Source organism: Canis aureus, chromosome 19 (genome assembly GCF_053574225.1).
Source record: "Canis aureus isolate CA01 chromosome 19, VMU_Caureus_v.1.0, whole genome shotgun sequence".
Classification (NCBI taxonomy): Eukaryota; Metazoa; Chordata; class Mammalia; order Carnivora; family Canidae; genus Canis; species Canis aureus.
Genome location: NC_135629.1, coordinates 56,862,251 through 56,888,318, shown reverse-complemented (window position 1 = coordinate 56,888,318; position 26,068 = coordinate 56,862,251). Strand labels below are relative to the sequence as shown.

Below are 26,068 nucleotides of genomic sequence, written 5' to 3'. Positions count from 1 at the left end.
GGGGGCCCCTGAGAACCAGGGCTGTGCGGCCCCTCCCACTCTCCTTCGCAGGCGCCGTCCTGAGCCTGTGTATGCAGCTCCCTCTGCACCTGCCACGTGCTCTAGCGTTCTGGGCTCCGGCTGGTGGGACTGACCTGGCAGGAGTGTCCCCGAGGCCACGCACTCCAGGACACGCCTCAAGCCGTCCCCAGGGTTCAGGCGCCCACATGCGCTGCTCAGAGCCTTCTCCACCAGCAGCTCCAGGGCCTGGGGTGCGGGGACAGGACAGACACTGAGGTGTAAGAGAGCGCTTGGGCCGCTGGCTCCCACCCCAACAAGAGCCAACCCTGGGCCGAGAGGCCCCCCCACCCTGCCCGGCTCTCTGCCTCTCGCCCACCCTTCCCCGGAGCCTGGCCTCCTGCCCCCGTCACGCCCTCTGTGACCCTCTTGCATTTAGCCCTCTCAGAGTGGACCCCGTGTCCACCCTGGGGTGGTGTCAAGAGCGGTGCCCCCCTAGACACGGCGGGAAGTGGAGGTTGGGGAGGGGGCACGAGAACCCTGGTGGCTAAGGCCCAGGGCTGGGCGCGGGGAAGGGCTTTGGAGGCAGAACTGCAAGTAGAAAAACTTGTCCCCAAAGTAAACGAGGGAGGGACAGACTCAGACCCGCCCTCGGGTGCAGGGGTGTGGCGCGATCCCAAAGGAGGGTGTGAGGCGGGGAGTAGCCCAGAGAGGGCAGGGGGCTGGGGGCCTTGCAACACGGCACCTCGGGGCCTGGGCGCACGTGTGCCCCGTGGTGTCTTCTCCCCGCTTCCCCACGATGGGCTCCAGGGTGACTGCCAGGGGGTGTCAGAGGAGAGAGGGCGCAGGCCAGGCTCCTGTTCTGTGTGCAAGGCGTGGGTTTAAGGTGCTCCCCCTGGTCCCAAGGGACCCCTGAGACGTGCCCCCCATCCACCTTCCCTGGCTGCTCAGGCTTCAGTGGGCGCCTTTCTGAAAAGCCCAGCCTGGGATGGGGAGCGTCTGTCTGGGACAAAGCGGGGCCCCCGGGGATGCCTCACCCAGTCTGGCAGGGCGCCCCACGTGGGCACACGCTGGCAGAGGTCACGAAGGACCCTGAGGACGATCACACATGACTGCAGGCCGCTGGCTCGAGCCTTTGGGGGAAGAGGCGCCCGTGAGCTCAGGGAGCCAGCCCGTGAGGCGTGGGGAACAAGGGCCACCCGGGGCCGTTGGCCAGGAGACATGGGCCGACGCCAGGCAGGGAGCCGCCGTCAGACGCTGCCCTTCATGGTTGTACTCAGAGCCCGCTCTCCTGCGCGGCAGGGCAGACCGCGTGGCCCCCCGCCCCTGCCCCCTGACCTGGAACCACTTGGCATGGCGGAGGGCGGCCAGTGACTGCAGGCACTTCTCTGGGCTCAGGATGTCGTCGGGGTTGGGCTGAGGCACCTGCACTCCTTCTAGAAGTAAAGGGCACGTGGGCACGGTGCCCCCTACCCCTCCTCCCACCCCCCCGCCTCCCAGGGCCCTAGACCGGCCACCTTCCTCCAGACACTGCAAGGGCCAGAGACAATCCTCTCCCCCTGTGGTTTCTTTTCTTCTTTTCTTTTCTTTTCTTTTCTTTTCTTTTCTTTTCTTTTCTTTTCTTTAAGATTTATTTATTCATGATAGAGAGAAAGAGAGAGAAGCAGAGACACAGGCAGAGGGAGAAGCAGGCTCCATGCCGGGAGCCCGACGTGGGACTCGATCCCGGGTCTCCAGGATCGCGCCCTGGGCCAAAGGCAGGCACCAAACCGCTGAGCCACCCAGGGATCCCCTCCCCCTGTGGTTTCAAGGGGGAAACTCCAGCACCCAGTCCCGTGGTGAGCAAATTCCACATCAGGTGGAAAACGATAAATGAAGCCAGGCTTCCAGATACTTCCAAGTGCATCCCAACAAGGGAGCAAGAGGGTCAGATTCAAACAGATGCCACCGCTGATGGCAAAGGCCCGGCGTTGGGGAGACACCCTCTGACTGCTGCTTCACACGCACCTCCTCGCCCCAGGAGGCCCCGGGTACAGAGGTCAGCAGTGGGACCCATGTCACTTGTGCATAGATGTCCCCACAGTGGGTGTCAGGCCAGCTGCTCTCTCAGGCAGAGATGGAGGCGGCAGGGGTGTCTGCGAGGAGGGGCTTTTGACACCCCCTCTGGTGACCACCAGCCGGGGCCCGGACACCCCTGGGGACACAGGGGCCACCCCCAAGCCTGCGCCGTTAGTGGACTCGGGCCGTCCACACTTCCCGACCTGCCCCATCTGCCCCTTGTTCATGTGCTGGAGCAAAGCCTCATGGGGCCTTCGGCTACAATTTAATGGTGTTTTATCCCCGAGTTTATTTTTTAGATGAATGTGACAGCTGGTAATGTTTTCCACCAACGGTTCAACGGTGCCACTCAAAAAATTAAAGTGACAAAAGTGAACTGATTTAAAGAACAGTGTGAGACGTTCGGGGTCCTCAGCTCTGACGAAACAAGCAGAAGGGGCTTTAAGAATGACCAGAGCTTGGGACGCCTGGTGGCTAAGCATTTGAGCGTCTGCCTCCAGCCCAGGGTGTGATCCCGGGGTCACAAGATCGAGTCCCACACTGGGCCTCCTGCAGGGAGCCTGCTTCTCCCTCTGCCTGTGTCTCTGCTTCTCCCTCTGCATCTCTCAGGAATAAATAAATAAAATCTTTAAAAAATAAAAATAAAGGAATGACCAGCTGTGGGCCCGTGTCTGTCGGCAGCTGCCCTGAGGCCCAGCTCTTCTCCCATGGCAGCATCCAGGGCTGACAGAATACATCCCTGGCCGCGGCCCCCACCCCACCCGCACACAGGCAGATGCTGCCCTCAGCCACCAGTGAGTGTGGGGAGCAGGTGGGGCGCAGGGGCCCGGCCGCACCTTGGTCCACAGAGGAGTCCTCCCGCATCAGGGGCGAGGTGACACACACAATGACCTTCATCCTGGGCTCCTCACAGGAGGAAATGATGACGCTGTCTTCAGAGTCAGAGGAGACCTCATACTTATCTTCTGTCACCATCTGTGAGGTGCAAAGGCAACAGGAGTCCGTGTCACTGCAGCTGAGAAGCACAGGGAAACCAGCAAGGATGGAGTCGAGTGACAAGCCCCGGGCTGGGCGTCTGGAACCTCCAAGGGACCGAGACATCGCCCCCACCCTGCAGGGGCGCAAATATGTAGCAATGCGTACAGATAACGGATCCTACATGTAGGTACCTTCATATGTAAAGAATGCCCACAGCTCAATAACAAGATGAGCAATCCAATTAAAGAAACAAACTGGTGAGTAACCTAACAGGCAGTTTGTGGAAAAGAAACAGAAAGGACCCTCTTTACACAACAACACAGCTTCCTCCCATGGTGAGGACGAAGCAAATTAAAACTATAATGAGGGATCCCTGGGTGGCGCAGTGGTTTGGCGCCTGCCTTTGGCCCAGGGCGCGATCCTGGAGACCCGGGATCGAATCCCACGTCGGGCCCCCGGTGCATGGAGCCTGCTTCTCCCTCTGCCTGTGTCTCTGCCTCTCTCTCTCTCTCTCTCTCTCTGTGTGGCTATCATAAATAAATAAAAATTAAAAAAAATAAAAATAAAATAAAACTATAATGAGGTGCCATCGTCACCCGTGAGGACAAACCTCAAGAAGTCTGAGGGGCAGCCCGGCTGGCAAACCCGGGCACCCATAAACTGCTGGCAGAGGCTGATCTGGAGACGTGCACCAGAAGCATCTGGCCTCCCGTTGCCCAGCAATTCTGCCCCTGGGAGAAGCTCTCACAGGCGTACAAGGTCATCTCCTCGCTGGTAACACTGCGCACCGGAAACGGCCTGACTGTCCAACTACACGGGCGGGGCCCTCAAGTGATGGACGGACAGCAGTGAAATGCTCATCGGCCACATGACACGGCGACGCTCCTTAAGCAAGCTTACGCAACTGGACCCAAGAGGTGCTGCCCAGTGAGAACGGCAAGACCACTTAGCGGGTCTAACAAGCTCCAGGGTGGGCATACCAGGGAAGCGTGGGGAGAGCCCATTCCACGTCCTGCCTCCAGGCAAGACCCAGGCGCCCTCTGGCTCTGGTCGCCACCCTTACCTGCCACAGGGGCCCAGGCACGGCCACTGCCTCTCACTGGGGGCGGCCCTGAGCCGGCCACCCTCACACGCAGGGCCTCCGGGGAGATTTCACAACCGAGGCATGTTTGGTGCAGCGCCCACTGCCCCAAGAGGCCTTACTGTGCCCCTTGCCTTGTTTGGGCAGGGTGCTCCCGAGCTGGCCTGGAGCTTCAGGCAGCCGTGTCTGCACCCCTGGACATGCTCCACGCCCCGGCTAAGCCGCCTGGCCCCCACCTGGCCAGCACAGATGAGCCCGAGTCAGGCGGTGGGTTCAGATGCTTCCCCGTCACATCTCCACATCTTAGTGTGGGGACCAGGGAGCCCACGGCCCACCTCAGGGGGCCTGGGGCCTGCAGCACGGAGCTGTGCACCCAGCACCCAGCGTCCATCACCCTCTGACACCACCTGCATATACGCCTGAGGCCACTCTTGGCCCTGAAACGCACCCTCCTCCTGCCCGGTCCCCTGTTCTGCTCAGGGCCTCCTGCTGAGGTGGCCCCGGCGGCCTGTCCACGCTGCTGGAGTGGGGCGCACTGCCCACGACTGAGGCCATCCTCATGGGGCTGCACATGAGCCATGCTTGCACCCCTGCAGTAGTGAGCTGGAGACTACAGTGAAGGAAACAAGTATTTACTGATTTACTTAAAGATTAACTATGAGAGAGAGAGAGTGAGTGAGCTTGAGCCCGCTCATGTGGGCATACAAGGCGGGGGAGAGCAGAGGAGGAGGGAGAGGGAGAGGGAACCTCAAGCAGACCCCCTGCTGAGCACCGACCCCGTTGCAGGGCTCGATCCCATGACCCTAGTATCATGACCTGAGCCGAGATCAAGAGTCCGAAACCTAACCGGCTGAGCCACAGAAACGAGTATTTACGTGGCCAAGTGGGGGCACGTCACTCCTCTGCTCAGAACCCTCCTGTCTTCCCACTTCCAGGGAAGTGGTGTGATCCAGGCCCCCGTGTGCTCGGACACACCTGCCCCGCGGCCACTGCAGATGCAGGTCCTTCTACAGGGAACACTGCTCCCCCACCTTTCAAGGCCACCCCGGTCTCTAGCTCCTGCCTTGAGCGCTCTACCCTGTTGGGATGCACGCCTCCCACCACCCCGTGTCATGTGCCTCCCCGCTCCCGCCAGTGCTCCCTCCTTGGCATCAGGCTTTCACTTCTTCACCGACACGCTGGAGGTTAGCTTGCTCTCGTGCTCCCTGGTTGTGCGTCCTGACCAGCGTGGAGATGTGCCGGGGTCTGCCCGGCCCCCATGCGGGGTTCTCCCAGGATCAGAGGCTGACACACCAGGAAGGGCCCCCCACACACACTCCGGAACTGATTTTTTTTAGCCTGAGATGATCCATTTAGATCACAAGGCCATCTCAGTCCTCCCACAATTGTTGTTTCTGGGGAGAAAGTCCCAGGAGCCCAGGCCGCCTCCCGCTGGCCCCAGACGCCGCTCTGGCTACCCCAGCACAAAGGGCCCCGTAAGGTTCTCGGCTCCCCTTGCCCCGCAGTGGCTGGTAAGTCGGCACTGCCGCGACAGGACACTGTTGCTGGGACTTACCCTGAAGTCACCTTAGGAAGGAACCCCAACGTTCCTCCCCCTCTTGTCAACCTTTTAATGAAAACAACCTGGTTTGCATCTAACAGCCAAGCCTCTTGTTTCTTAGAACCGCGTGGAAACAAGTCATCCCGCCTGGAGCCCACGGGCGGAGCCGAGGCTCTTACCGGGAGCTGGCGGGGCAGCTGCTCCGAGATTCTCCGCAGCAAGGCGCGAGTGGGCTTCTGCGAGCAGAGCAGGGTCAGCTGCACCGTCCTGTCTCCCCGCAGGAGGAGGCCCTTTGCCAGGAGGCCGACCCGCATCACGCCCTTCAGGACCCGAGCTGAGGAGGAGCCGCCGCTGTGAAGACAAGCCCACAGAGGTGTGAGACCCGCAGGGTTAGGGGGGTGGGGAAGAGGCGCTGCCGCCAGGGTCCCTGGCTCCGGCGCTCACGGGCTCCTTGCCAAGCCTCTGCCTCAGCTTCTGCACCTGTGAAATGGGCACATGCCCGGGGACAAGGCTGCTGGGCTGCACGTGCTCAGTAAGGGCTGGAGGTTGTTACTCCTTCCGGATAATCTACACTCTGACAAAGGCCCCCAAAGGCCATCCCCGTGGGCCCTGGTCACCGGCGGGCCCCACCCACACGGGCCCTTGGCTGTGTGTCCCCTCCGAGTGTCTCTGGGGTCATGGAGCCCCCACCTTAGCTCCTTGGCTGGGAGGCCTGCCAGGTCCTCTGCTGGGAGCCTGCCCTCTCCCCTCAGGCCCAGGTCCTGAGGCCGGGGGCGCCCCACCTGCAGCGGCCTGACGCAGGTCCCTGCTCGGCCCTCTGAAGGCCTGGCCTGCTTGCTGCCGTGTGAACCTGACTACTGCCTCTGTCCAGTGCAGCCCCTCTGCAGGCTGGGGGGGACACTCCAGCTTCTCCCAGCCCGGCTTGAGGCCTCCTGGCCACCACCCTCTCCCTCGTGGCCTCACTGCCTCCCTCCATGGGCCTCTGCCTCAGCCCCTCACCAAATCCCTGCCTCGGCTCAGGAACTGCCACCTTTGGTTTGACACTTCTTGGGATAGGAGGGGCTCCAATTTTTACAAATCCATTTATGTATTTCTTTTTCTTTCTACCTTTTTTAGGTAGGCTCCATTCCCAGTGAGGAGCACAGTGCAGGGTTTGAACTCACAACCCGGAGACCAAGACTCAGACACTTAACCAACTGAGCCACACAGGTGCCCCCACTTATGTATTTCTTGTTGGTTTCTGGACCACAGTGCGCTGGAGCCCAACATGGCCAGAGAGGCCTGGGCCGAGAGGCCAACAGCAACATGCAGATGGGAGATGGCTGCAGAGGGGCCAAGGTCCACGGAGGGCAGAGCTCGGGGGCGGGTGGTGGGGGCTGCAGACACAGAGACTCAGAGCTCGCCAACCAGTCTGGATCCTAATTCATACCCACTGTAAAACAAAACCACCCCCAAACCCACAGTCTGACCTCTGTGGGACAACAGGAAATTTCAACCCTGCGTATCTGACAATGTTGAAGGATTGTTGTTGAAATATAATGGCATTGTGGTTTGTTAAGTCAAACAAGAGCCCTCGATGCTTAGGATGGGCTTCTGGCCTCTCAGCTCCCTTCTGAGGGATCAGCTGGGACAGGCACCAGGCGTTCCCCAGGGCTTCACTGTGTGTATGTGACAGGCCCTCCACAGTAAGCGAAAACCCCCAAACACGAGCACACTCTGCCCCCAGCTGAGTAAATGACTGTCTACTATGATCCCGTGTAAAGAAGGCACATCCCTGTTTTTGAACAATAACATAAAGATCTAACACGTGATGTGACATAAAGGTCAAGTGAAAGCTTAAAATGGGGTCAGGGCGCCTGGGGGGCTCAGTGGGTGAGGTCTGCCTTCAGCTCAGGTCGAGATCCCGGGGTCCTGGGATCGAATCTCGCCTCGGGCTCCCTGCTCAGCGGGGAGTCAGCTTCTCCCTCTGCCTCTGCCCCTCCCCCAGCTCATCCCTGAGCACTCTCTTAAAAAAAATTTTATAAAAAGAACAAGGTAAGTTTTGTTCTTCGAGCACACAGCGGCTGCAAGGTTTAGGGGAGGCTGACTCGTGGCCGTGGGGCCACACGAATCTGCAGGTCCTGAGCTGAGCATGGTGGGCGTGCGCACATCCCCAACAAGCTGGAACGGGACTTTGCCCTCTTGTACGAGGACGCCCGTGGGGAACAGAAAGCGTGTCTCTTTGCACCCCTGCTTCCACCAGCACTCGAGGTGGAGGAAGGGCACTCTCCTGGGGGAGGCCCTGGAACCTGGGGGCATTTGTGTCAGGATGACCCCCTGGAGCTCACTCAGGGGCGGTACACATGCGCTTTCCTAGGGCACAAGTCTGCAGAACAAGAAGCTCCTGAGTGGCACCCGCCAGATGCAAAAGGGCCAACCCTGTAGGGGTTCCTCTTGCAAGTGTGTGCAGTGTCCGGAACAGGCCGAGCACAGGGACAGGACGTGCAGTGGTGGGTGCCAGGGCCGGGGTGGCCAATTTACCAGGGCCGGATTTCTGCATGAGGGGGCGGAAAAGCTCTGGAAGCAGATGGTGGCAATGGGCACACAACCTGTGAGTGTCCCCTGTGCCGCTGGACCATACGCACGAACGTGGAGTACTTTAGCCTCATACAAACAACTCAAAAAGGAAACGAAGCCACCACTCAGAAAGAAAGGCCTTGGAAAGGCAGACTTCCTTCAGATCACAGGCAGCGGGGCCTTCCCACCCGACAGTCACAGCGACCGGAATAGTGACTCACTGCGGGGGCGCTCCAGGGCATCCTCCCGCCAGCGGGGGTGGGGCCAGAGGAAGAAGAGGGTCAGAATCACCCTAATCTCCACTTCACAGAAGAGGAACAGTCTGGTTTGCCCTTTGTGAAGTACATTTCTAGATGCACCTTCCGTAGGAAATGCCAGTTTGGGGAATGTTCTGCCCACGGGTGGAAAGCCCCAGAAACTGGGGTGAGCTCAAAGCCAATCAGGGTGAGGCTGCCTCTGCCCTCCTGCCAGCCAGCCACGTCCCATCCGAGACCCCGACCCTCCCCCCAGGGGGACCTCTCTGCCCTGCCAAGTCACCCCGGGGCCCTGGGAACGGAGAGTGGCCCCCACTACCTGTGCTCACCACCCGCGTGCTCCGGGCTCCCGGAGCTGTCCTCGGCCAGCGTGTCAGACACCAGCTTGAGGGCACGCTCTGAGTGGGAGACGGCCTTCTGGACGGCCAGGAGCTCCTCCTCCGTGGGGTAGATGGCGGCGTGCTTACACAGGACGTGCCGGTCATCGCTGGTCTCCCGCCACGTGGACTGCAGGGCAAGGCGTGCACGTCACAGGCTGGCTGCGAGGCCCCAGGCGCCCGGTGGGCAGGCGACAGGAGGTCAGCCCTGCTGAGGCACAGCACATGCAGCAGGAGGCCACAGGGAACCCCAGAGTCAGGCTGGCTTCGGGGGTGACAGGCAAGTGGCAGCAGGGAGCCAGGCCAAGGGAGGACAGGAACCCGTGAGGCATGGAACAGCGGGGATGCGGGACTGCATGGGGCCAGAGGGCTCCCTTTCGGTGACGTTCTTACATTTCTGAGCCAGAGGCTTTTCAGCCAACTCAGTGGGGCTCTTCCCCTCAGCAAGGTGGGAATGAAGGCTCCCATCCAAGCCTAGGCCCAGCCTGCACGGACGGACGCCGAGGGCTCTGGAGGGAGGTGGTGGCCCGGGCCTCGGAGCTGAAGGAACTCCCGTGGCCAGTGGTGGGGCCTGGGCCTGGGGCTCCTGCAGGTGACCGGTGATGGGGTGGGTAGGCTATGGCTCTCAGGCCCTGCCAGCTCCCACCCTCGGGCCCCTCTTAGGGGGGTTTCAGTTCAAAGTCATGTCCCTCACCCTGGAGAACTCAGGTCCTAGCGAGGACTTGAGAGGGTCACCTGCCTGCGGGGCCTCCACCGTGGGAGGCATGATGGCACCAAGACAAGGCCACCACCCACCAGAGCTGAGCCGGCAGGCGCCCCTGGCCTGCTCTTGAGGGAAGGAGGGTGCTGGTCAGGTGATGGGGGTCCGGGGTGCTCATCCTGGGCCTGGGGCCCCTCCTCCAGGCGTCTCCTGCACAGCTCGTGGCGCCTGCCGGGGAACCAGGGGCGAACAGGGTGCTCAAGTGGCTGCAGGCCCCACTGGGCTGGTCACATCAGAACCACACCTGGTCGTGGGGCTCAGCAAGGCTGGTGGCTCCAGGACCACCAGGGAGGGTCTCAGCTGCCCGACGGGGCCCTGAGAGCCCAGGAGATGGAGGCGAGGTGGGCTGGGAGGACACAGGCCAAGGGCAGCAGCGGGGGAAGGCAGGGGCGGCTGCAGCCCCCGGTCTGTCCAGGGCTTCGTTCCCCAGCTCAGCCACGGCCCAAATCTTCCATCAATCATACACTAGGTCAGAAAAGGCTTCCAAACTGCTCCAGATGGTGAAGGGGGACATGACAAATGTGTGTGTGCTCAGGGGACACCAGGATTCAGGGGGGACGCAAGGAACACTAAGATTTAGGGGAGACAAGAGATCAGGACACAGGATGTCAGAGGGACTCTGGGGAGAGAGGGAGACACAGAGCATGCCCAGGAATGGGGGCCCAGAGCACCTGCCCTGCGGTCACAGGGGCTGTGCTGTTCTGCATTTATTATGTGACAGTAGCACAGATCCTCAGTGTGACCGTCTCCCCCAAGGGCGGTGTCCCCTGCTAGCCTCTCAAGGGTGAGCACCCGGGTCCTCAAGCCTGAAGCGAGCAGAGGGTGTTCGGGAGGGTGGGGGCGGCCTGGCAGGGACCCTGTGCACCCCATCCCCGCGTACCAGCGTCGCATCTCCTCAAGCCGCTTCTTGGTCAGCTGCCTCTGCTTCCTCAGCCTGGCCTCCAGGAGCTTCTGGGTTCTGTGGCTGGGCTTCAGTGCAATCGGAAGGTCAGGGTTCACTTTTTTCTGGAAAGTGGAGGAAGGGCCGTGAGACAGGAGACCTTCATTTCCATGAGCGCTGGGAGCCCCAGGAGCCCCCATGCCTACAGCCTCCTGTGCTGACTCAACAGTTGGGGCTCCATCCCACAGAGTCCTAAGGCTCCTGGGACTGGGAGCCACAAAACAGGGAGCTTCTAGGGGGAGTTTGCCCAGCAGACACCCGGGTGTGGCCACCCAAGGAAGAAGGGCATTCGGTACCACCTTGAGACACTTCACTGACCCTGGATGGGTCGCTGCAGAGCCAACCCCAAGTGCGTATTTCTAATCAAGCAAATTCAGCAGAAGCACCATTTGCGTGAAATCCGGCAATCTGAGTTTTCTATACCGTTGCAGCTTCTCTCTTCCTTCATCATCCAGAAAGTGCAGCACTGTCTAGGGAGCACTCACTGCCGGCAACGGTCCACGTGTACACGTTCCCCCGACACGGGCACATCCCTCAGCTGCAAACAGCGGAGTGAGGCGCCCACACATGCCACCCCGGGGACAGACCCTGAGCCCACGACGCTCAGGGAGGGAACCAGACACAGGAGGCCCCATGGGGTGTGAGTCCATGTGTGTGACACGTCCAGGACAGGCTCCTGCACGGATGGGGAGGGGGCCCATGGAGCAGTGTGTGCAGGTGTGATGGGACCTCATTTCGGGGTGATGGAATGTTCCGGAACTAGAGAGAGGAAATGGTCACAGTGTGTGAATATACAGTAGTAAAAGCCGTGAAACCATACCCTTTATATGGGCAAATTGTGTGGCGTGTGAATGACGTCTCAATAGAGCAGCTAGAAAGGAGTGGCCCTGTGAGAGAGCCACTCATGTGTGCTGTGCACAAGCTTGCTCGTCGCCCATGTGCACACGTAACAAGACCCATGCTCTGCAAACCTGTGAGAGGGAGGCTGAGGGGGGCAGCTGACAGCTGCACTGGCTGGGCCCATGGGGCAGAAAGGCCCACAGGCCACCCCCTTGGGTGGGAAGTGGAGTGCATGGACAAAGGCCCCACTGGCGCTGGAGGCCCTCAGCACCTGTTGCCCAGGGTCCTCGGAGGACTGGCTCCCTGAAGACACTCAGCCTGGACAGCCCAGCACTCCTGCCACATCTGTGGCCCCTGGGTCACACCCTCCTGCCCCCCAGGCTCCCCACTCAGCCCCGCACGCTAGCTGGAGCTCCTGGTAGACACCAGAAGAGAACACGGACGCTGAGAGCCTGGGGACAGGAGGCGGCATCCGTGAGCCCATCCCATGTGCTTCGAGGACCCCCTCCCGCAATAAGCGGGCACGGAGTTTTACCACTAAACCTTCCTTGGCAGGAGCTGAGACACCACGGGAGACACAGCTAGTGCTGGGTCTCCTCCCACGGTCCCCAGGCAGCGGGAATGCGGGTGTGGACACTGCCTGACAGGCCCATGGGGCCTGGAGCTCCCGGCAGGGGCTCAGACTCAGGAGCGGGGGCCAGGGCGGGGTGCATGAAGCCTGGTCAGTCAATCCCACATACCTTGTACTGCAGCCGATGTCGCCGTCCCCGCACATGCGTGTCCCTGGCCGTGGGGTCGCCAAAACTGCACTCACACAGCCTGCAGTGGAACCGGATCACCTTGCCTTCCTCATTGCACACCTGAGACACAGAGACCTGCTGAGTTGGCTGTTGCCCACGCAGTGTGTCTAGTCCCTGGGCAGGGGGACCCCTGTCCCCTCAGGGGCACTGAGCCTCCCCCGGAGGCCCTGATAAGGGACAATGGAGCCATCCAGGCCTGCGTGCTGGCTTCCTGCCTGCCAAGAGGCCTTCAGGGGAGCCAGCATGTCACCAACACACCCTCCCGTGCCCTGGGTCTCCCCTGCCTCCACCCCCTTCCCCCACCCCCATCCCCACCCCGGGTGCCGACACCTGGGGCCCAGGCCCTGTCCTGCAGAGCTCCTGCCTCTGTTCTGTGGCGAGTTCCACATCATCAAGCCCTTCCGTGCTTCCTGCGGCTTTTATGCACCTTATCTCCTCCACTACTAAATGACGGGGCTTCCCACGGCAGGACTCCTATCTGGTGTGGTTATTTTATAAGGGACAGAACAGAAGATGCTGAATGGGTTGAACAAAGAGAAGAAATGGTGATGCTCACACACTCCCTTTCAGCCACTGACGGGGAGCCTGGGAACTATGGAAGCGGCCAGTGGAGGCGGCTTCCAAATCGGGATCTAGAAGGCTGTTCAAGGCAGGCCGTGCAGGGCCACTGCTTGAGCTCTGGGCATCTGGGCGATGCCACAGAGGCCACACACCAGCTCCTAATGCCCAAGAGTCCTGTGCCTCTGTCTCAGGCCTTCCTCCTAGGGTCTGAAACCTAGTGCTGGGACCTTCCAGTGAGTTCTGCAAGATGGTTCACTGAGTCTGCCTGTGGACAGGTGTGTACATGTCAGATGGAGAACTGGGGTGCAGTCTTAAAGCCTGACCCCTGCCAGAGCCCTCTACCACAGCCCAGAGGCGGAGCAGGGTGCACACCGACGGTCCAGGGCACGGCAGCTGCCTGGCAGTGTTACCTCTTCCACGTAGCCTGGGCCCACTGGCTGCGCCTCACAGCTTCCAGAAGCTTCTGCAGAGCCTCCTCGGGTGGGCGGATCTCTAGGCCTGTCTGGTATGGGGTGTGCCCGCTTGCCCTCTGGGGGTCTGCTGCCTGCTGCCTGCGGCTTGGAAGGCCCTGGAAAGAAAAACTGGATTGCTCATGACCTGCTCCAGCGGGGAACTAGGGCCGGCTTCTGTTCTGCTAGTGTGAAGGGTGGAACGCCACGCAAACCGAGGTCTCCCACTGCCCATTCACCCCCTTGTGACATCAGCCAGTTTGGTGCCAATCTGAACACATCCACAGGGCGGCCCTGGAGGCAGGCCCCTTGCCAAGGAGCCCACAGCCACACCAACTCTGCAGCCCTTGGGTCCCAAAGATGGAGGTCCTGGTGGACCCAATGTCATGGTCAACTGAGCCCCATGAGGCAAAGTCACTGGGCCTCAGAGGGGAGACGTGTCTTGTTACCACACTGCTCTTTGGTTTGGTCTTCGATGTTGTGTGGTGATTCAAAACACAGAGCTGCTGAGGCTTAAAATAAGTCCTCCTCCCCCTTCCTGGGCAAGGCCTGGAGGTGGAGAGCAGACCTGTCGGCCAGATCTGAGTCTGAATCTCACCTCTAAGAGCTGTGTATGAAGGGGCCCAGGGGCAGGTACATGACCTCACCTCACCTCTCTTTCTCCCTCTGCAAACTGGGATTACAGCAGAACCTACTTTCCAGAGTCATGGAGGGCAAACTGGTCAACGCCGTGAAGCAGTCAGTGGACTGAGCGTCTCACACGCGACCCTAGCTGTTAGCCACTCAATCTGCACCACCAGGCAGCCTTTACTGCCCGGGCCCCCCCAGGGGAGGTGGGACCACAGGTGGGGGGACCAGGAGCCCACTTTAATCTCCCCGAGACCCACATAACTCATCAGAGCCTGCTCCGTTCACCCTGAACACCAGGATGTGAATCGTGCTGTCACCATGCTGGCTCTCAAGGGTGTGGCCCAGAGGTGGCCAGGATGCGGGAGAGGCCTGCCTCTCACCATTCCCCACCCTCCATCCAGAGCTTAGTCCCTCTGGAAAGATGTGATGGCTGTACACATACACACAAGTTAACGGGACAAGCACTTCTGTGAAATTCCAGCATGAGGAGTGAGTCAGGGCACGGGCATTAGGCTGTGACACGCAGACATGTACCCACACACGTGGCCTTCAAAGCTGGTCTCTTGGCTAGTGCTGGCTTGCTCAGGGTGCACATGCTGGGGCCAGCAGGGGCTGTGGGCTTGGCAGAGGCCGTGGAGAGATTCTCCGTGGTGAGAGGGGCTGGCTTGCTGGTACAGGTGGCCTGGGCCGAGCTGGAGTCCCCTGGCACTGGTTCTATGGCAGGGATGGGCTTCCCCAGCTGAGTGTGCAGCTTGAGGACCTGGAACAGACCCAGGCCCCCTGTCAGGGCCACCTCCAGGTCTGATTAGACCTCCTAAAAGAAGAGCACCTGGGTGGGTGTAGGAGGCAGACAACCTGGAGAAAGGGGGGTGCGGGTCCCATCCCAGGCCCCAGGGATATGCCCTTGGCTCCCAAGCATCACTTCCTGCTTCCAGGCCCACTAGTCATGCCCCGGCAGGACCTAGAACATCTCAACACCCTGTGCTGCTGACATCCACAGCTCTGTCCAAACGGCATGGTCTCAGCTGAAAGACAGAGCTGTTTTTGGCATCCCAAGCAGCAGCCCAGTGCCCACCCCAGATGGGTACAGGGACCACCTGCTAAGATGTATGACGGTCCACATGCACGGATACACTCCATGTTCCCTTGGGACTGTGCATCCCTGTCCAGGGACACGGATTCACGTAGGATTTGGTGACACCCTGTCCTTGGCATCCCAGCACCCCCCTCAATGCATTACTACAAGGACTACCCCACCACCTGCAGCATCTTTGCTGACAACCACCTCAGACCTGGCTTGGGTGCCGCGGCTCTGACACTCACAGCTCAGACCTGCCCCCTCCCAGAGCTGGCTGCAGGATTCCTTGGCCCCTGGAACAGCCCAGCCCTGTTGGGTCCCAGCTCTCTTGCCTGCAGCCCCACACGGCCAGGCCTGTGCACCCACTCTTCCCACTCCTCTGCTTGCTTGCTTGCTTCCCTTCCTCCAGGTATCTGCTCTCTCCTTTTGTGGGCTTTGTGGGTTTGCTCAGGCTTCTGAGAGCCTGGCCTGGCTGGGCTGAGGACAAGGCCCTTGAGGAGGGGAGGGGAAAACACAGGACCTTGGGCTGGTGACCTTGGGGTGGCCCAGCTGGCAACAGGAACTGGAGGAGGGCCGGCAGCGGGGCAGGGCAGGAGCAGAGGCCCCAGGGGCAGGAGGGAGCACAGAGCGGGTTCCGTGTGGGCCCACAGACCGGGGCCTCCCTAACTCTCCTGCCTGTGAACTATATGTCACCAAGCTGGTGTCCCACCAGGCACTCCTCGTCCTGCCTTCAGGGCACACCCCCTGCAAGTGAGCATTACCTAGCTGGTTAACAATACCATTTGGGCAGCGTTGCTGCTTTTCAAAAAGCTCCCTCTGGAGCCCAGCAAGGGCAGACCCCTCAGGGAGAGAGGTGGGTGTCTCTCTACCTTCTCTAGCCAAGGGGATCCCACTGAGCTTCTCATAAGCTGGCATAATACAGGCACTTTAAGGCCACAGGAAAAGGTTGATATTAACATAGTAATAAATATAAAAAACACAGATGTTAAAGAATCTCATACCCATTAAAACACTGCTATCAAAATTGACATGGGAACTTGACCATTTTAATTGTATTCATTTGATCTACTTTTTAAAAAGCAGAACCCCAAATTGAACATGCAGTTTGACCTCATCCGTGTTCCAACTCTCATTTCCATAAGCAGGTAAACATACCTAAGGCCCAGAGCAGTCTTCCCTGGAGTCTGGGAATGAAAGAGGCCTCGATCCAGGGGGCGGGTACAACTTCTAGAACATCCCAAGGAATGCAGCCGCATGGGCCCCACAGGAAAAGCTTCCTGTTGTGGGCAGCTGCCCCCTGGGAGGCCATCGGTGGGGGGTGGGCATGAGGGCTCCTACCTTCTGGTGCCTGGCCCCCCGGATGTGAGCGGCGTAGGCTTCTGCCCCCGTGCATGACACGGCACACAGGCTGCAGCGCAGCTGTGCCTGCACCCCACACGGGCTGCCATTGGGCTGCGTGCCCGCCTTCTGGGCCGCCTCTCTCTTTTTGTGCTTCTGTCCCTCCAGGTGCTCGCGGTAAGTCTGCAGGCAGAGAGTGAGAGCGGCCTGAGAGGCCCGTGTGTGCAGTTCCGTGATGGGGGAGACCCAGGCCTCCCGCCCCCCTCCCTCCGTTCACTGGCCACCCAGACGGTTGTGTGCCACTTTATTAGACCTGGTCAACAGGCCAGAAGCTCAGCCTGAAAGACATAAGTTTTCTTTCTCTTCTTGGAAAATTGATGACCTTCTTGAGTTTCAGGGGCTACTTCAAAGGAACATGCTGGCTATTTAGATCTGACCTCAAGAACCACACGAGACATATGCTACCAGAATCACACAGGGCACACTTCCTTGTCAGAAGGCGGCGAACATGCCGGGGGGTCTGTGAGGGAGGGTGCGTGAGTCACCGGCCTGTGCGTGCTGCACCAGCGTGCCCGAAATATCTGATGGCGTCTGGCAAGTGACCAAGCTCTTACGGGGCATTCCAGATTCCCCTCTGGGAGTCCTTAAGATGAGGCCAGCTGCAGTAAGCATGCTCTAAGTGGGCCTGCTCAGCCACCTCGTCAAGAATCGGCCTGCCCTGGTGACATGCGCCAGTGACACAGGCCAGTTCCGGGGCAGATGGGAGGCAGCCAGCAACAGGAGCAGGAGAGGAACTCTCTGGAGCTCAGGAAACTTATGAGCATTTACCTGAGCAACAGAACACACACACACACGCACGCACGCACCCCCCCAGGTAAAGGCCTGTGGGGCAGAGAAAAGCCTGGAAGAACAGACTCCATGGTGCTAAAGGGAAAGCCGCTGTAAGTACAGCAAGTAAGGCAGCTCCGGCCTGCTCCTACATGCACCACACCAGTTAACCCTCACGACTTCGACCATCTGAGGTCTGACTTCTGGCTTCATCACTGTGGCGAGTCTGAGTTCCTCGGTTCTGGGCCCCAGGCCTCCCCCTGACACATGGACGTGGTGATGAAATGATCTACAGGACGTGGGGCGCAGAATCTGAAGCTCAAAGTAAGAGGAAACGTTTGCAACTGTCTTTCTGCCACCAGACCTCCCACCATCAACATGCATTCAGTGTGTGAAGACAGAAAGACCAGGAAAGAGGCCTGTCTGGTGCTCCTGCAGCTCCAAGGACTCCCCTTGGCCACACAGGGGCCCCATAGTCCGCATAGTCCTGGGGGCCCCATAGTCCACTGGGGACCACTGAGAAAGGCCCTCAGGACACCCCGAGAACAGGTACCAGGGACGAAGCCCTGCACATGTAGCAGATGGGAGTGAAGGGCCAGGGGTAGGTAAGTGCTGGGAACATGCAGGTCCCCGAGGTGGTGGTGGCAGATGCAGGGGCCTGCCCAGGTGCTAAGTCTGCACAGAACAAGATGCACACACATGTACACATGTGCATGACAAGCTGCAGACATCTGAATAAGAAGGATGGCTCGCATCAATGTCACCACCCTGGTTGTGACACTGACTGCAGCCCGGAAACTGGTGGCCTTGGGGAAGTTGGGGCAGGGGGTACAGGGACATCTCTGAGTCATTATCTACACCTGCTTCTGAACCCACAGCTTTCTCAGCAAAAATTCCAATTTCAAGAGAGCCATTAACCTTAGCAAAAAAGCTGGCATTGACAAGAGCTCAAGTTTCTGTGGCACATGGCACGTCCAACAGGTGCCAACCTCGCAGCAGGCATGTGTCCCCCTCGTGGGGGAGCGCCCCACCTCACTCAACACAGTGCTGTGCAGGGCCTAGAATTAGGAGTGGAGGCTTGTGTTTGGCAAGTGAGAGGACCCAACAATCGCAGAGATGCAGAATAAAAATCCCGCAGAGAAGTAAAGACAGGAGCAGAGAAAACTAACCTCCCCTTAATGAGCACGTGTGTTTTACAGTGGAAAGAGTGCACAGAAGTTTCAATCAAGAGGCCTGTAAAGAAAGCAGGAGGCAGGAAAGGGCCCCAGCCTGGCCAGGGAGGTGGGGGCTGGATGGGGGTACTGAGGGCTCCCCATGCACCCTGATAGCCTGCCATCCTGGAATCTACGCACTCCTCCAATTTCCAGCTTTCTCTCAGAGTAATAAAAAGAAAACAAAACTAGTGTGAGGTACTCTGTGAAGAGGGAGCCCTGGGGTCTGATGACTTCAGACTGCGTGAGAGCTGGGTTATCCGTGAGTGTGGCTGCGGGATCTCCTTCTTAGACACCGACAGGCACACACGCGAGCGCACGCTGGCCTCCTTAGGTGACCCTGCAGCGAAGGCACGCAACCCCCAGGCGCCTCTTGGAACGGCGCCTACTGGACCCATCAGGTGCGGAAGAGGGGGCCCCGCCCAGTCTCTGCCCTCTCAGGCAAGGGAACCCCCAGACCACGTTCCCACCGCCAGCAGTCAGTGCTACGCCTGCCCTCTGTCTTCCACAAGCACGCCAGAAAGGCAACTCTGACGTGCACTTGACACTGCCAGTTTAATAACAGGCCTTTTGGGGCAATGACCCAGATGTCTGGTTAGCCAGGTGGGGGAGGGGGCTCTCCCAGCCCACGGCGGGCAGGACGGTCCCCAGAAGGTCCTCTGGGCCTGCTCAGCGGGGGGTGGATGGCAGCTGACCTGGGGACCAGCACAGCTGATCTTGCAGATGTCACAGTAGTGAAGCGGGGGCTCCCTGGGGCCGCCCTTAGGTTTCGGCAGTTTGGGGGGAGCCAGTAGCTTCCCAGAGAAGCTGCCGGCAGAACTGGCACCGGGACTGCTCCCTGAGCCGCCCCACAGGGAGCCCGGGGGCTCCGGGAACGGGAGGGGCGGCAGTGGGGGGCAGTGAGGACCAGCCGCCGAGTGCACCGCTGCTTCGTAGCCCAGGTAGCTTGGTCCTAGAAAGCAGAGAGAAAAAGGAGACAGGAGGATACGGGTTGGTTTCAATGACACTATTAGAAGTATGGCCTGTGCCTGCACGTGCCCGGAAGCACGTCTCACCCATGTCCGGGGCAGAGGTGGGGCTGTAGGAGGTCGGGGTGTAGGAAGGCAGGGCAGAGACAGAGGCCTCTGGCAGAGTGCTGGTCGCCAGCGGGTAGGTGTAGTTCTCCATGCAGCTCGAGGCCAGGGTGCCGGGTGGCTGCCCTGCCTTGGCCGTGGCCGCTGGTTGTAGGGCTTGGCTGTCCCCTCCGCTGGGCTGGATGGAAGTTCCTTTAGTCCCTGGGGGGCAAGCAGAGTCTCTCTGCAAAGCCACCCTTTGGAATGACTCCCAGCAGACAGTGGTGGCCACACTCCCTGTGGCCGTAGCAACTGGCCGCCCCAGGCACTACTGCCACACCACCCTGGAAGTCTAAGCTTGGCCAAAGGCCAGAGCCCCCCTCTCTTCCATCTCTAAACTCCAAGTCCTCAGCAGAACTCACCTCCTTGGAAGAAACTGGTTAGCGCCCCTTCTAGTTCTCTCTCTTTCCTTCCTGCCCTCTCTGTCCTACACCAGCCCCACCCCTGGCCAGGAAGATAGCCCTGATGTGCACGGGACCCCTGGCCCTCCTCTGAAGCTGCAAAGTTTCAAGTGTGACTTCGCGGCAGCTCCTGGCACCGTAAGGCCAGTGCCTCCATGCAGAGGCCCACCTGGCTGGCAGAGCGTGGCAGTGGCTGGGAGCTGAGGCTGGCTGGAGGCAGGTAAGTGACACTGTCCGTCCTCGTAGCTACTGTAGCTACTGGCACCTGCCGACGGTCTGTAGAGGGAACTGTCCTGCAAGGGTGTTACCAGAGAGACACAGAGGAGGGGAAAGCCCTTCAGGGCAGGGGTGAGGGCTGCCCTCGTTCGCCCCACAAGTGGCACACGTTCACACGGTTCCTGAGCTCCTGCTCTGAACTGGGTCATTTCAGGAGCTGGGGACACACTGACCAGTGACATGGACACAGCCGCTCCCGTGGAACTGTTAACATCTGAGAGCAGACATGCTCTGAGGAGTGTCTAGCTTGGCGACAGCTCCTCGGAGGAGCAGTACAGGCAGCGCACACGTGAGCCAGGGCCGGCACGCGGAGGCAGCAGGTGGGCTTGCCGACCAGAGGGCAGTAAGAGCACAGGCCTGTGCACATGCCATCTGGGGCCAGAGGGACAGGTGGGGCCAGGGGCTCGGGGAGGGTCTGGGTGCCATGCCAAGGGGCATTTGGGCTGTTGCGTGGAACAGGTCAACATGCAGGCAAGGACAACAGCAGAGGCCAGGCAGCGCCCTGGGGGTGGGCATGAGTTTAGGGGTGGCCTGGAGGGAGAGTCTCAGACGCAAGGGAGGGAGGAACAAGGCAGAAACAGGCAGTGTGAGCTTTGCAAGCTGGGCAGCCCATGGTACCACCCGCTAACGTCAGGGGTACATGTGGTCAGGGGCAGAGGCTCGGGGGTTGGACCATGCCCAGCTTGGGACGTGTTGGCAATTCCAAGTGGAAATGCAGCAGCCAGATGTCTAGGCTCAGAGCTCTGAGTTGAGGAGATGGCATCATCAGTGCCAGAAGCGCCCTATTAGCACAAGCTCATCCCCTGCTGCCTGTCAGGGGCAGGGACAAGAGCAGGAAGGTAAGTCTGTATGTGTCCTCATTTGTCTGCCACTACGGGCTGCCCAGCGCACATGCCCACTCAACGGTATCCGTGTCTTCAACAGTGCTAGCCAAAGAAAGGCAAGGCTGATACCTGGTAGGAGGAGGCCATGGTGGGTGCCAGGGCGGGCTCCTGGGGCTGGCTAGAGTGGAGCTGGTACCCGCCATATCCCGCTGGGGTGACAGGCCCGGGTGGCTGGGTGGCTGCAGGGAACGGTGGGGTCATAGTGGGACCCATTCCAGCAGCGGGGCCCGAGGCAAGGCTGGCTCCAGCGGTCGGGAGGGGAAAAGCCATCGGAGGCTGGGCGCTAGAACCACAGATAAACACGACAGCTGGTTGCGTCAGATGAATTCTAAGTAACACTACTGTGGAACACACCCTAAGTTCCATCAGGCCCTGGGCGTCAGCTGCTCTGGACGCCTACAGTAAACCCGCCCTTTCTGTGACTACTAACGTTTGTTAAGACCTTTCTAGGGCAGCAGGCTTGGGTCTAAGCACTTTCCACGAGTTAACACAATGTCCTAACAACTCTGTGAGTCAGAGGCCCCCCTTGTCCCCACTGACAGGAGAGGAAACTGAGGCACTGTAAGTGGCAAAGTCAGGCCCTGAGCCCGTTGGTCGACTTCTCAGCTCATCGGTGTGGGCAGCAAGCTTTTTCTGGACATCAAGATTCTTTAAAGCAAGCTGGTCTTGAATGGAATTTTGTAACTGAGGGACAAGTGGATCCTGGATCACCCCTCACCCCTGTTATTAAAATACAGAAGATCAGTTAACACGAAACTAAAAACTCATTGTCACCAGAACTCGTTTTATCACCAGTCTGCTCTGAAGGCAGCACAGCACCTCTGTCTCCTCCTCCACTTCCTCATCACAGAGGCGGTGCCAACTGTGTCCATCTGTCTGTCCGTCAGTCCCGTTTCTGGATGAGGAAATCTGTGACGACCATGACACAGGGCAGGTGCTTGATTTGGACCTAGATCTTTGTGACCCAAGCATCCCTCACTCTGCTAAATAGCCGTCACCGAGGAGATGGTCCTCGAAGGTGAAAGTCCATCTGTCTGGGAAGGGCGTCACCGAGGCTCTCAGCCCCATACCAGTATGGATCACATAAAGCCACCGCAAACCCTGCAGGGGACGAGCCTGGTGTGCACGTGTGGTTTGGGGCAGGCAGGCCCAAGTACAAAGAGACCGCAGCAGCGGTGCTCATGTACCTTCGCACTTGTTCTAGACCAAAGCTAGCCACACGATGGCTGCCGAGCTGCCCCTGTCCCTCTAAGTGGCTTGCCGCCCAGCTGGCACAACACGGGGAGCACTCTCCAGGCCGAGCACAATGCTGACGGTCAACCACACAGAGTGAAGTGCCAACGCCGCTCACAGGGGCTGGGGGCCAGCAGAGCCCGGTGCCTCACCCCTGCCGGGCGCCCGTCCACCTCCTCACTGGCTCCGTCCCCCTGGCAGCCAGACCACAGCATAAACCTGTCTGTGTCACCTTCCTGCTTAGAACCCTCCAAGCCTCCGAGATGTGGCCCCATCCCACTCCTGATGGTCGCTGTTCGAATGTCACCTCCTCCAACAAGCTCTCCCTGAGCCCGTCTAGGACAGCAGCAGTACCCTGCCCCTTGCCCTGCTGGATTTTTCTTCCCAGTACCACCTGATCCTCTCGGAACTGTCTGTCCCCTGGCCGTCTCCTCCCCCATAGCATGAGCCCACAGGGGCACAAGAATGGCAGTGTCCCCCAAGGTCTTTCTGGGCACTGCAGGAGCATCTGGCGCAGAGCAGGTGCTCAGCAAATACAGCTGCGGGAGCAGGTGTTTACAGTCCTCCTGGGGGGCATGTGTTCAGGTAAGGGTGGGTGGGGGAGGCCCCTGCAGCTCCCATCTAGAGCATCTTTCTGGATCCAATCAAAGGCAGCATCCTGGACCCACCAGGGCCCCCGGGGCCACTCCTGAGTGCAACGCCCACTGTCCAAACAGGTCGAAGTCTGCAGCCCTACGGCAAAATTATAACGCCACCTGGAAACCAGACCTCTAACAACCTGAGATGCTTTCACCTCTCCCAGGAAAAATGGAAGCACCCTGTCTGCTATGAAGGAACGCTGAGATTTCTCAAGTCAGCCACTTGTGAGGTTCACGTGTCTCTGTGCACCGTCTCAGAGACCTTCTTGGTCAAAAAGCAGATCAAGCGAATGGCTGACTAGCTCTCTGGATCCCTCGGCATTGGGACTTCTTTCTTAGACAATTTTCAAGCACAGAACATAATGACTGCACACCGCTGAGATGTAATAAACCTTCATGTTTTGCCCTATGTCCCCCAGAACTTCTTTAATGAAAACTGAATCTTACCCCCATCAGATCCCCTTCCTACCTCCCCCGGGCTTGGCCCTTATTTTTATACTTTTACTACACAGGAAGGAGTTTCCATGTCCCAGTGCCGTCTTCCAACGTTAAAGCCATGTCCGTATTATATATCATACCCCGCAACCTGCTTCTCCACCCCCAACATCCCCAGGCTGTCCAAAGGTACTGGAATGAGACAAATACTTGTGCTTCCTTCATATTTAACTCTGTTATGGCCCATGCTGCCCTTCACTTGGGCTAAGGAGCCCCTGACCTGGCCCCCACATTTTATTTTATTTTATATTTTATTTTATTTTATTTATTTTATTTATTTTATTTTATTTTATTTTATTTTATTTTTTTCTGGCCCCACATTTTAGAGCTATGCTGCTCAATATGGCAGCACTGGCCACATGTGGCCCCAAGGCACTTACAGTTTGGCTCCAGTGGTTGAGGAATGGAATTCAACGTTTAGTTTCATTTTAATTAATTTAGGTTTCAAGAGCCACCTGTGGCTAGCGGCCATCACGGTGGAAGGCGTAGATATAGAACATTTCCATCATCACTGAAAGTCCCGTGGGGCAGTGCTGCATTAGAAGCCCCCCCCCATCACAAATACACACTTGTACTGAGAAGCACACAAGCCTCTCTGCCCCCACCTGCTCCTGTGACCACCCCTCTTCAGGCCCTGGGGAGACCCTTCTCCCCACCTCTTGCTCTAGGACATGAAAGCAAAATGTGGTCTACACACACATAATAGATTATTTAGCTTTAGGAAGGAAGGGACCCCGACACCTGCCCCCACATGGACGGACCCCGAGGACACCAGGCTCAGGGAGCGGACCCAGATCCAGGACACCTCCTGCAGGACCCCACTCCCAGGAGGTCTGTCCACAGAGACAGGAGATGGTGGGAGCCAGGGCTGGGGTGGGGGGCGGGGGGTCCGTGTGGGAAGATGGAAGTTCTGGAGACGGTGGTGGGGGTGGGTGCGCAGCAGGGTGAGTGTGTTGATGTTGCTGAGCCATGCACTTAAGAAATGGTTCATTGGTATATTTTATGTCTATTTAACTGCAATAAAAAGAAACCTCACAATCACTACCTGTCACTCCCCATCCCCACCCATATAGTTTGTCTTTACATTAACAGAAAATTTTTAATATTTTTTAAAGATTTTATTTATTTATTCATAGAGACACAGAGAGAGAGAAGGAGAGAGAGAGCCAGGCAGAGGGAGAAGCAGGCTCCACGCAGGGAGCCCGACATGGGACTCGATCCTGGGTCTCCAGGATCACACCCCTGGCTGCAGGTGGTGCCAAACCACTGCGCCACTGGGGCTGCCCATTTTTTAATATTTTAAGAAAGAAACCTTTAGAAACACATGAAAAATTGTTTTGATTTTCCATGTTTTACATTTACTCAGCATTTTTAAAAAATATACTCAGCATTTTTGATGAGAATATATCTGTTTGGCACACTCTGGCTTTAACTGCATCTTATGGTTGGATCTTCTAGCTCAGCCTTTCTCAACTGGGGTCCCAGTGGAAATGAAGGCCTCTTGCCCCCAGGTATCCGTGTAGGTAAGAACTCTCGTCCCCCTGTGGAGCCTGGAATGACGCTGCTTGTGGCCCGTCCCTCGAGGACTCAGGCTCTCCGACTCTCTGACCATCTCCCGTGTTCTGCAGCTGTGAGGTGGAACTCTCATCATCTAAGGGGCTGTGTTGGTTTGCTCGGGGTGCCGTTACAAAGTCCCACCAATGGGGGCAGCCTGGGTGGCTCAGTGGTTTGGTGCCTGCCTTTGGCCCTGGGGTGTGATCCTGGAGTCTGGGGATCAAGTCCCAGGTCGGGCTCCCTCCATGGAGCCTGCTTCTCCCTCTGCCTCTGTCTCTGCCTCTCTCTCTGTCTTTTATGAATGAGTAAATAAAATCTTTAAAAATAACAAAGTCCCACCGATGGGGTGGCTTGAACAACAGACATTACTGTACAGGCCAGAAGTCCAAGATCAAGGAGTTGGCAGGGCGGGTTCCTTCCAAGGTGTCTCTCTGGGTGTGCAGACACTGTCTTCTCCTGTGTCCTCACAGGGTCATCCCTTTATGTGTGTCTGTGTCCTCATCTCCTCTTACTAAGACACCAGTCAGATTAGATTGGGGCCCACCTTTGTGACTACATTTTAACTTAATCACTAACTTAATGACCTTTTTAAAGATCCCAATCTCCAAATACAGTCACATTCTGAGTGAGGTCTTGAGGGTTAGGATTTCCAACATATAAAATTTAGGAGGACACAAGTCAGCCCACCCATGACAGCTGCCTCATTATTGTAACAAAACTCAAATAACATGTAAATCTTCATTATGAAAACATCATTCATGCTGAAATGAAAGCACCTAAAATAAGTTTTACAGAATATATAATCATTTATGAATTTAGGACATCCAAACAGCACTAGCGGATCAACAGAATGCCCAGACATGCACGACAATAAACAAACTCAATCATCTTTGATGTTTTGCTAAACAGAAAAATCTTAGTCTCTCTTTTTTTTCTTTTGGAAAGAATTATTTGTCAAGGTAGGTAGGATAAAACCTACTCTATTTAAAAAAAAAAAAACCTACTGTATTTAAATTTTTGCCAGTTAGGTTTATAATGTTAAAATGTTTAGACATATGGTATGCAAGCTCCCATTTGTACTTTCATCCTGGGCCACCCAAATTTAAAGGCTGATTACTTAGTCCTTTGAATAGATCACAATTCATTTGCCTAACCTCCTCCTGGTAGATATTTATATCATGTATTAGTTCTATGTACTG

General features: G+C 58.0%; 1 protein-coding gene across 8 annotated transcripts in view; it reads right to left on the bottom strand.

Moving 5' to 3' along the window:
- ZFR2 (zinc finger RNA binding protein 2) overlaps positions 1 to 26,068 on the bottom strand; it is a 55,672-nt gene that overhangs the window by 13,884 nt on the left and 15,720 nt on the right. For 6 of the 8 annotated variants that reach the window (XR_013358354.1, XR_013358356.1, XR_013358355.1 and 3 more), the window contains exons 2-17: positions 21,019 to 21,232; positions 19,959 to 20,082; positions 19,332 to 19,550; positions 18,972 to 19,228; positions 16,238 to 16,420; positions 14,356 to 14,581; positions 13,153 to 13,310; positions 12,122 to 12,241; positions 10,482 to 10,606; positions 9,637 to 9,769; positions 8,784 to 8,971; positions 5,834 to 6,005; positions 2,892 to 3,030; positions 1,336 to 1,433; positions 1,035 to 1,130; positions 135 to 246 (exon numbers count right to left, since the gene is read on the bottom strand). Coding sequence is in view for 5 of the 8 variants with exons in the window: in XM_077860477.1 (XP_077716603.1) it covers positions 135 to 246; positions 1,035 to 1,130; positions 1,336 to 1,433; positions 2,892 to 3,030; positions 5,834 to 6,005; positions 8,784 to 8,971; positions 9,637 to 9,769; positions 10,482 to 10,606; positions 12,122 to 12,241; positions 13,153 to 13,310; positions 14,356 to 14,581; positions 16,238 to 16,420; positions 18,972 to 19,228; positions 19,332 to 19,550; positions 19,959 to 20,082; positions 21,019 to 21,232 (2,564 nt within the window). In the remaining 3 variants the exon portion in view is untranslated. Of the gene's footprint in view, positions 1 to 134; positions 247 to 1,034; positions 1,131 to 1,335; positions 1,434 to 2,891; positions 3,031 to 5,833; positions 6,006 to 8,783; positions 8,972 to 9,636; positions 9,770 to 10,481; positions 10,607 to 12,121; positions 12,242 to 13,152; positions 13,311 to 14,355; positions 14,582 to 16,237; positions 16,421 to 18,971; positions 19,229 to 19,331; positions 19,551 to 19,958; positions 20,083 to 21,018; positions 21,233 to 26,068 lie in introns of those variants that run through there. The other 2 variants (XM_077860475.1, XM_077860478.1) reach the window with 2 other exon arrangements.